General features: G+C 52.9%; 1 protein-coding gene across 2 annotated transcripts; it reads right to left on the bottom strand.

The window, feature by feature from the left end:
• Positions 1–70: 70 nt before the first annotated feature.
• LOC112549044 (myelin-oligodendrocyte glycoprotein-like) lies at positions 71–2,962 on the bottom strand. Of its 2 annotated transcripts, none has more exons than XM_025195859.1 (3): positions 2,797–2,962; positions 1,507–1,794; positions 71–983 (listed from the first exon to the last, which is right to left on the bottom strand). In XM_025195859.1, exons 1-3 carry the CDS (start codon positions 2,843–2,845, stop codon positions 682–684), a joined length of 639 nt encoding a protein of 212 aa, XP_025051644.1. In that variant the 5' UTR covers positions 2,846–2,962; the 3' UTR covers positions 71–681. The 2 variants fall into 2 exon arrangements, with proteins under 2 accessions (XP_025051644.1, XP_025051643.1); XM_025195858.1 differs by having other exon boundaries at positions 1,507–1,896.
• Between the last annotated feature and the right edge of the window lie 7,689 nt (positions 2,963–10,651).

Consider the following 10,651-nt stretch of genomic DNA (forward strand, 5'->3'; position numbering starts at 1 on the left):
ATCCCAGCAGCCACCACCAGCAACCTCTATGGTTAAGGCAGGGAAACCATCCCCATCCTAATCCCGTTCTCCTGTCTCAGCACCTTCACGACTGCTGGCCGTCAAAGGGGAACACTTCATACTTGGCTTTCTACTTGAAGAGGACTTTTTCTAAAGGGTCATTTTCCAGCTAATGCTAAGGGAGGGGAGAGGTGGGGGTGGAAAACCAGCCCGCTTGGAAAAGAAAAATCCAACCAAACCAATCAGCCCGGACAGATTGGTTTCAGAGCACCACTTGGATATTCCTCCTTCCTAGGCACAAAGCGATTACAAGGAGGGCTTTTTGTGAAGCATATCGAAAAAGCCTCAAAACCCCCACTTTTCCAGCACCCAGCCCTCAAGGAAGTAGCGTGTGCAAGATATATGTTCACAGCTAAGAAAACTACGGGGCCTGGGCCCTTAGGTCCCATTAACAACCTTGGAATAGGATGCAACACTTGCGGCTCAAAAGTAAATGACTTTTGCCTTTAAGGAGACTGCTGAGCAGCCCTCATTCTCCAGTTCCTTAATGATCCCCCAAGACACAGCAGTGACAGACCACGTTATTATAGCCACGCAACCATCAGCTTCCCTTCACGGACTGGGAAGATCTCCTTTTCTCTGGTACGCCTTTCAACACTTATTCAGATGCGCACACGCTTTTTATAGCAAGAGGCGCTTTCCATCACCGAGTCTGATGTCAACCGAGATGCCGGGGGCTTCCAGGAGTGGTCCTGCAGACACTACGCAGTGCGTCCTAACTTCCCAGCCCACCGACGGGAACGCTGTCTTTATGCAAAAGGTAGAGAGAGCATCGCTCCCGATTCCACTTACCTGGTTTTTCTTTTTCCTGCTCTTCCATTTTCTATAATAAAAAGCAATCCCACATATAGTCAATATAAAAATGACAGTCACAGCTACTGTCCATCCACCTTCTGTCTTTGTGTTTTCCTGTTCGGGTACATCTGAAAAATGGTTAGAAAAAGAAGTTGAAACGGCTTTTCTGTCACCATTTCTGGCTTGCGCGGCTGCCCAGGGGGCCAGAGACCTGGCGGTGGGAGGGGCGGTGCCTGCTGCAGCTCCGACAGCCACAGCAATTAAGCAGTGCCCGCGACAGGTGCCAAGAGTCTACACTGAACAGACACAGACAATTTAACTTCTCTGTTTTCTTACCCAGACAAGAGACTTTGCCTGAAACTGATGCCAGAAACTGAGAAAATGTCACATCCATCACTGGCCTGTCTGCAACGGTAACTGCAAATGTTTTGGGTTTCAAAGCCAGTCCTGCCCTGGCTTCAGTCTCTGGAACAATTACCTGTGGGTATATCACATCACCAAAGGCTTTCATTTAACTGCAGTAATCTGGGTACAGCAATTACTGAACACAATTCATTAAGCTCCTTTGGAGAGAGCCAGGCTTGTTCAATTAGCCTCCCCGGAGGGGTGGAAGAGCGCGTTTCCCAAGGCAGGCTTGCAGCTCAGACGTACCTGACACGTTAAGTTGGACGATTAGTGCAGTACATGGGCTATTATAACTGGGGAAAAAGTAACCATGGTAGGTTCCCGTATCGTTCTGGGTTATATTTTTCAGCAGCAAAGATGCAGTGCCATTGTCAATCTCCTCGGGAAAGACCTCGGTTCGCCCACGAAATCTCTTTGCCTGGCTCTCAAGGTCATCCTTGCCATCTCTGTAGGCATGCATCACTTCAGGTGAATGCAAATGCACCGCTTCAGTCTGCCAGTTCAGAGTAGCTCCTAAAGGATCCACAGCTGCATCTGGAACAACAAAGGGCAGGAGCACACCATGGTGCACAGGCGCTGTAATGCTGATGAACTCCCTTCTACACCCGGGTCCCGTGCTCGGGATGGGCGCACTCCCTAGAAAGGAATGAATCAAAGACAGGACATTAGCCCACAGCTTGATCCGGCACCACCGACCTGAGCTGGAACCGGGCAAAGAGGACAGGGCTCGTGCTGTAGCACCCCATGAACGTACCTCAAATCCACTTTGATCTTAACTAGCCCCAGAACCTGCCCCAACACGGCGACAGTCTGCGAGGCAAACCCACTCAGGGATGAATAAAGCTTCCCCAAGTGCATAGCTTTGCACTTCATAGCACTGCATTTCATCCCATCTCTCATGCCCAGGCAGCCAGTTCCCAGACCCGAGGCACCCCTTGGGAAATGCCAATGCTTATGCAAGTCTTAAATAACTGCGCAGTAACAACTGTGCTGCCCACCAGCCGCGTAGATGCAGCCTCTGTGTTTCTCTTGTGAATCATGCTTGCACACTTCACATTGCCCACATTGTGTGGCACCCCTGAAAGGGTTGCAGACATCTCAGGGAGCCACGGCCCCTGGTTCAGGATCACTGGCTTAGATCAACCGCGTTTCCATTGTCTAGCTCTGATGAGAGAAAGCCATCGGGTTAGGCTGGGGTGGTCGACCTCTACAGGCAACTCCCGCTGCACTGCATCCCGTTTCCAGCTGCATGTCTGTAGTCATTCCCTTTCCAACTTCCATGGCTTTGCACGCCCTCGGCATCAAACTAACCAGCCTGTAGCTGCCTAGGATCGCTCTTGCCTCCACCCCGCCACCCTTCTTACACACAGCCCCCTCCACGTGTTACTCTCCCACTGCACGGCACCGTCCTGGCTCAGACTGGTGACAAAGCCTTGCTGCCAGCCCCGCCGTGTCCGGAGCCACCTCTGTCTACCAGCGCTCGCCTGCATCCGTCCCGTCCGGTGCCAAGGGAGCAAGAAGGACGGCTCAACTCACCAGCTGCCGTGCCCAGAAGCAAGCAGAGGACCGGGCTTGCTGCGCACATTCCCCAGGTCTCCGGTCTCGGCTGTCCTCGAGCCGGGGCGGGGGCGGGGGCAGCTCGAGCAGCCGGAGCCGGGATCCCCGCTCGCCGCCGCCCTGCTCGGTTCTGCGCCCAGCCGACGTGATCTCGGAGCATTAAATAGGGCGCCTCTGCGCCTTCGCTGCTCCCGGCAGACGTGGCACCGTGCAACGGCCCGAAGCAGCACTTGGTCAGAGAGACGCTGGTTTGCAGCGTTGCCGCTGCTTGCACGAGGTCTCCGAAGGCCCGCGTCCAGCTGGGCTCGTCACGCGTGTTCTTTGTCCCCCGTGTCCGCGCCCTGACACGCAGCCCCTCACTCACTGCGGAGGTCTGTCTCCTCGGGGCGGGAGTCCTGCCTGGCTGGGACACGTCCGGACGGGGGACTCTGAGATGGGGGTGTCTCCCGCTCCCCACATCAGTGCAGGGCAGTCGCAGCGAGAAGCGGATCTCTGCGCGCAGCGGGGATGGCTTCAGCGCTCACCCCGCAGGCGCGGGGAGCTCCTCCGTGCTCAGGGCTTGGGGCTCAGGCTTGGTGTCGGGGCTGAAAACAAGCAGAGCCGTGTTACCCCCGGGGGTGTCACGTCTGCCGGGGGGGGGCACCTGCTCGCTGTGCAGCCGCCGGGTCCTGGGGCACTGCTGCACCCCCCGCACCTCCCGCCGGGACCCAGCGCCCCCGAGCCGGGCCAGACGCCCAAAATTCACCCGCACAAGCAAGTGCACACAAATCACCCTCAGATTATATTCTGGCTGTCCGCAGACATCTTGGAGCACAGGACTGCACCGACAAAGCCCCAAGTGCTATCGGAATATGCCACCTAGCAGCATAACCGGTTTAAAAAGGTCTAAGTTACTCAAAGCAAGCACTGGTCGCCTCTCCGTTTATGGAGTGGGCACACATTTCAAAAATGCCATTAGAAAGATTCCCGCTGCGTAAAGCCAGACATCCAGAATCTCTTAATTTAGATGCACGCCACAGCCTGGTGTGTAATGACAGCAATCGTGCATGCAATGTCCTAGTTAGACTGAGCTTGCCTACTCTGGCTCCGGCTCCGGCCTGGTGCAAAGCAGCCTGGCAATGCCCCGCAGGGGGGTGAGCAGCGCCCCTGCACCCGCAGCCCCTGTCTGCTCCCCTCTTTTGTGCATGGAAATATGGTGATAGGTGTGGACAACTAGTGATCTAGTGATGTTGTATGGGAATCTGTGTGGAAACATGGTGATTCCATGTGTGGGAAATTGCAGGGTGATTTTAAGTGTAGCTGTTGTTAAACACCATTGATTTTAGGTGTGGGGCCCTCAACAGCTCACCACAGCTCGTTAGGTGGCCCCTCCAGCCCACGACTTGGCAGCCCCTGCGTGAGGAGGCCAGAGGCCGTCGAGAAGGGACATAAAAAGTGAGGGGTTATTAAGAAGGGAATTGTAAGAAAATCTGAAAGTACCGTGATGCCCCTTTCTCAATCCACCAGCAAAACACCCCTCATGAATGGTGGGGGGGACCAAGCCCCACGTCGGCTCCTGCGCCCCCCTGCGGCTGCGGGCCCTGCCCCCGTGACCCCATGCTCCGCGCCCCTCCCCACCGTGTCTGTGTGTCTGTCCGTCCCTATCACTCCAAGGCAATCGCTGCCCGCCCTGTGGGCCGCGCATGCACAGTTGCTCTACAACGTTACGGACAGACAGACGCAGCCGGAAGGGCCACGGGTTTTATTCGATGACAATCATTTTACATGTAAAATTCCCAGCGTTGTAGAACAAAAATCTTTCATAAAACTTAAACTCTGCATCAAAGCATGAAACCCCTGACACTAACAGCAAACGTTGGCACTAAAGATGCGAGTCCTTGTGCGTTGTGATGCCCAGCAGGTCGCACTGCCACGTCGAACAAATGCCTAGAGAGGCCTGGCTAAGTATGTCTTGCTAGAACCCATGTTGGGAGAAAACATGGCACTTTAGGGTTTTTCCCCTTTATTTCCAGTCAGGGGAAGCAGCAGCACCGGCTTCGGCCCGTTCACTTTGACCTGCCAGAAGAAGAGGCACAGGCACTGCGGGGGCATCGGGTCCATTCCCACACGAGGGGCTGGGGGGATCCCAGCCTGGTTTCCAAAGACACGTCCGGTGTCGGCCCGAGGGAGGCTCAAAACCCCCGCGACGCGTCTACACGAGACGTTTACTGCGGAGCTCGTTTAGCCATTCTGCGCATCAGGTCACTAGCTGGAGGATGTAGGACTGACGAGGGGAAATATGGATATGACGGTGAGGAGGTACTCGGGCATTGTTAACATCATAGAACCCCCAAAACTACTGCAAGAATTTAATTCATATTTTACAGAAAAAAATATTGTAAGTTATTTAAAGGATTGTAGAATGGCAAGTTTCCCAAATGCCTCTCCAATATATTCATTATCATTTTACTGTTTTCCCCTAAGAAGAGTCTTTAAAGATCCCTTCACAGACTCCATCCCCTATTCCACTGAAAAAATACCGGGACAGCAGAGGCATGTGCATGTGTTTCCAGGTCTTGTATTTCCTAACTCTAATTATCAATTCTTGATCAGAATATTTTATGATTTAAAGTTGTTTCTTGCAAAGCAACACAGACCAGGTTGCAAATAGTCCATCAGAAAGGAATCAGAGTTTCCACTGTAATGTAATTGTTAGTAAAGGAAAAAAACCCTTAAATAGAAACCCTCCAGTGTTGCGCTTTTCCTCAGGCACTCTCAGCTGCAAAGGCCTTCGGGCGTCTCTTCTCCCACCCACACAATGAGGCACAAGAGAAGAAAGCGTCCCCAGCAAAGGGACAAATGGCCAGGGGAGAAAGGTGCCCGGGACCCTTGCAACCAAAGGCCACCGGGCCGCGCCCTGGGCGCTGCATTGTGTCCCAAACAGACATGCCCAAGCATCAGGCTGGATGATGTCAGTGGAAAGGAAAAAAAGGCTGAGCACTGGAGACATTAGGGCTGAATCCAGCCCAGCTCCAGCAGCCAGGCCCCGCCACCCCATGCTGTGGGAGTCGGTGGAGCTCTTGGCTCATCATCGTCTACCCGATTCCTTCTCAACTCTTCATTCCACAGGTGTTAACTCATTCCCATGCAGTTATATTGGTTTTTGCTTCAATCTCAAATGGGATAATCCAGCCCCAGGCCCCTGCAGCATTAGTAAAGCTTCTAATTTCTTTTTAACTGGAAACAAATATGGTTGGTATGTGATAATGTACCTCAACATCCACAACTTCTTTTCAAAGCCCTAGATCCGCCCATGGTTCCTGGCTACCGTCCCGCTGCGGGCACCATGCCACCAGCGAGCAGTACAGCCAAGCTAGAGAAGCTCCTGGTTTTACTGTGACGGTCACAGTGTAGGAGGCTTCGCACTAACCCTCGCTCCTAGAAGGAATCTCCTTTTGCAGTAAGAAAACCCAGTTTCTAGGCTTCACACTTACGCCCCTAAGTGTCATTAGAGACAGACACAGGGAGATGGACTTTGACCCTCCGGCTCTCTGCCTCCTCGTTTTGCTCCAGGGAAAAATACATGAGAGATTTGGGGTGTCCAGACCCTGTGCTGGCAGAAGCTAGCACACAATCTTTTTAGATATTATTCGTGCTTGCTCTTTCCACTTTATTTAGAAGCTGGCCCAGCCATTCCGTATTTTACACAGTGTCAAAAACACATATTTTTAAACTGGGTGCCACTAACCTTCGAAAAGTTACAGCATGTGTCTCCAGCCTGCAAAGGTTGAGCAGCACTGTCTGAGCCCCTTGAACTCTCTCCTCTCGTGGCCTAATTCCTCCCTGCTGTCAGACGACAGGGCAGGGCCCACCTTGACCCATACCGCCCTGCCTTACCTCCGACCCGACTTGGGACCATGCCTCTCAATTCAGGGTTCAGGGATGAGCAGAAAGAAACGCACCAAGTCATTTCCCCCCTAATCCTTCAAATCCCTCCTCCAGACCTATTTCTGTGACACCTGCCAAAAAACTGCCCACCCCAAATAAGCCCACCAGCAGCGAGGAGGCTGGGAGGGAAGCTCAGGTGCCTTGTTTTAATACATTCTTGATTTAAATGTGTTGTTCGATATTAAAGCAAAAGAAGTGAAGGCCTGGAAGGGAGCCATCAAACTGGTAACATAACCAGTGACTCATGATTTTGCTACTGGTTACATCCCTGACCTTCTGCACTTCTCTTCCTGTGGTCTGTCAAACCTGCTGGTGTTGTTTTTAACATAATCTTGATTTAAATATGTAGTTATGTATTATCTCACAAGATTCAACAAGGATAAGTGCAAAGTCCTGCACTTAGGATGGCGCAGTCCCCTGCACCGGTGCAGGCTGGGGGTGACGGGCTGGGCAGCAGCTCTGCAGAAAAGGACCTGGGGGTGATAGGGGACAAGGAGCTGAACAGGAGCCAGCAGTGTGCCCTCGGTGGCAAAAAGGCTACCAGCATCCTGGGCTGCATTGGTAGGAGAGTTGCCAGTGGATCAAGGGCACTCTATTTGGCAATGGGGAGGCCACATCTGGAGTCCTGTGTCCAGTTTGGGCCCCCCACTACAGAAAGGATGTGGACAAGTTGGAGAGGGTCCAGTGGAGGGCAATGAAACTGGTTAGGAGGTGGGGGACCTGACTTGTAAAGAGAGGCTGAGGGAACAGGGTTCACGTAGTCTGCAGAAAAGAAGACAGAGCAGGGATTGAATAGCAGCCTTCAGCTCCCTGCAGGGGGTCGCAAAGAGGATGGAGCTGGACTGTCCTCAGTAGGGACAGATGACAGGACAAGGAGCAACGGGCTCACATCACAGCAAGGGAAGCTGAGGTTGGATATTAGGAGAAACTCTCTCACTGGGAGGGTGGGGAAGCACTGGAACAGATTTCATAGTTTCATAGTAGGTAGGGTCAGAAGGGACCTGAGCAGATCATCAAATCCGACCCCCTCCATGGGCAGGAAAGATGGGGTCAAACGACCCCGGCTAGGTATCTATCTAGCTTCCTATTGAAGACCCCCAGGGTAGCAGCGAGCACCACTTCCCTTGGAAGTTGGTTCCAGATCCTAGCCGCCCTGACTGTGAAGTCGAGCCTCCTGATATCCAGCCCGAATCTACTCTTGGTCAATTTATGGCCATTGTTCCTCATTACTCCCGGTAGTGCTCGGGGGAACAGGGACTCCCCCATTGCCTGCTGGTCTCCCCTGGCCAATTTATAGACAGCCACCAGATCCCCTCTCAGCCTCTTGTGGAGGCTGAACAGGTTCAGGTCCCGTAGCCTCTCCTCGTAGGGCCTGCCCTGCTGCCCCCTGATCATGCGGGTGGCCTCCTCTGGACCCTCTCAATGCTGGCCACATCCCTCCTGAAGCGCGGTGCCCAGAGCTGGATGCAGTGCTCCAACCGGGGCCTAACTGGTGCCGCATAGAGGGGGAGGATCACCTCCTTGGACCTGCTCGAGATGCATCTGTGGATGCACGACAAGGTGCGGTTGGCCTTCCTGACCACGTCCCTACCCTGTCGGCCCATGTTCATTTTGGCATCAATAATGACTCCAAGATCCTTTTCTGCCTCTGCACTGACGAGAAGGGAGTTTCCCAGCCTCTAGCTCTGCTGCTGGTTCTTCCTCCCCAGGTGGAGTCGAGAGTCCAAGGCAAAGACCACACTGAACTCTGGGACCAGAGAAGCAGGGGAGCACTGCATGATGGGGGATCCCTGCTCCAAATGCTAACCAACCCACGTCTACACACCCAGCTCAGCATTTATCAGACCAATTCTAGTCGTGACTCCCTTATCAGTACCCAAAACACTGAATCTGCCTGTCTGCCTCGTGAGCTCCCCCAGAGTAATGCCACCCATAGCCAGGAGTGATCAGTTCCTATTATCCAGCACACGAGCCACCGTTTACCCATGAACAAACCTCGTGTTCTCCCATGAGCCATGGCTAGTTCCCTACAAAAACCAAACCCACTCTCAAGTTTCTGTTCTGGTGCTTGCATCCAAACACTGCACCACTTCCACTTCCCTGCCTGGATCCCCGCGCTGGTCGTGCGGAGCGCTCTGCCTGTCTGCCGGCTCCAGCAAGCACCTGGGGACCTCGGCTGGTTCAAGCTTCACTGAGTGGTGAGACCCCAACTCTCTCTTTCTCTCTCTCTCTCTTTGTTTAAGCCCACTTTCTAAACCTCAGACTTGGTTTAATATCTGTCTTTCTTACCCCAGGCACAGCTTTCTAAACCTGACTGTTGCTGATCAAACTTGAGCTAGACTTCCCCAAATACCCAATTGAAACTTCTCGTTTGTCTCTCCTTGCATGGCGATAACTACTAGTGCCATTATACGTTTCCTATACCTGGCAATAAATTAACTTTTATGGTCAAGAGGGTTGCCATACTCTCTCCGAACCTCATTTACTCTTCCTTCTCCACAACTTCCCCATTTGCTCTGCAGCAATGCTTCTTTTACCTAAGCCAAAGATTTTTGTAAAGCCCCAAAATCCCGTGGGGTTTGCTCATCAAGGGAGTTACTGCCAGGACAATTGGGACAAGAGATTGGGAAGTGCTGAGTTTGGGGCATACGAGTGTGTCAGCCTGTTAATGCTGATTGACCCGGCCCGGCTCAGACATACTCTGTTCCTGTGCTGAGTTTGGGGCACATGAGGGTGTTAGCTGGAGCTGGCCTGACTCAGATGTGCTCTGTCAACATGTGTGTGTGTGTGTGTGTGTGTGTGTGTGATTGACTCGGTGGCTGGAAGAGCCCAGTCCCATTGAAACTAAGCCCTGAAAGGTAGCTCCATTGGGGGTGAGGACTTGCAGAAGGGAGAGAAACAGCTCCATATAGAAACACAAGTGACACAAGCAGCACATGGACAGAATTACAGAGACCCTAGAAACATAACTCTAACAAATGAGCAGACCCCAAAGGGATGGGCAAATCTGGTAACACTAGCTGGGGATGGTCTTGCTTTGAGAAGGGCGTTGGACTAGATGTGACCTCCTGAGGTCCCTTCCAGCCCCCAGTGTCTATGAGTCTGTGATTAAAACGAAGCACCTGAAGGCCTCTAAGTGAGCTATTAAACCAGTCACATTTGTGATACGTGATTTTGCTAGAGTTGGTTTCATCCCTGCCCTTCTCTTCCTGTGGTTTGTCATGTCTTCTGGTCACATGTTGCCTCAGGCTGTGAAATCATGGAGGCAGGGCAGTGTTTTCCTGTGTCCACGCTATGCCCAGCACAACAGCACCAGGGCCTCCAAGGGCTTCTTGACACCACCTCGATGCTGGGCCTAGGAGCCCCGTGATGAAACGCACCCCTGGCACACAGCAGCTCCTGGACACCAGGGATCCCGCTGGCCATGCGCTGTTCTGCTAGGGCTCACATGCATGGCTAGGTTTGGTGAGGATTGCAAAGTGGTAGATATGCAAGGAGGGAAATCCCCGATCCCCACAAGCTCTCCTTTCTTTTTATAAGCAGGTTGGAATCAGATGAAGGAAAAACATGGACACCCAGGCAAGCCTTCTGTAGATCAGCTGGGTAAGTGCTTCCATCATCATCTAGGCAGGTAAGCTCCTGTGGGGACCTCCTCTTCACCCCTGTTTAGTCATTCCCTCCCTGTCCTCTGGGAAATAAATAAAAATCAGGCCCTTCCAGCCCTCTAACTAAAGAAAGGATACTGGATACTCCCCTTTCCGCCTGGGACAGTTAAGGCACCCTGTCCCTTTGAGGCTGAGATCTTCCTAGGCCTTTCCCTGTCTGCCCAGCCCGGGCACACTTAAGCCTCTATCGTGGTCTTCTTAGCAGCTCCCTCCCTGCCGAAAGGGCTCTCCTAATCGGGCCA

The sequence above is a fragment of the Alligator sinensis genome, unplaced genomic scaffold (assembly GCF_000455745.1).
Source record: "Alligator sinensis unplaced genomic scaffold, ASM45574v1 scaffold1813_1, whole genome shotgun sequence".
NCBI lineage: Eukaryota > Metazoa > Chordata > Crocodylia > Alligatoridae > Alligator > Alligator sinensis.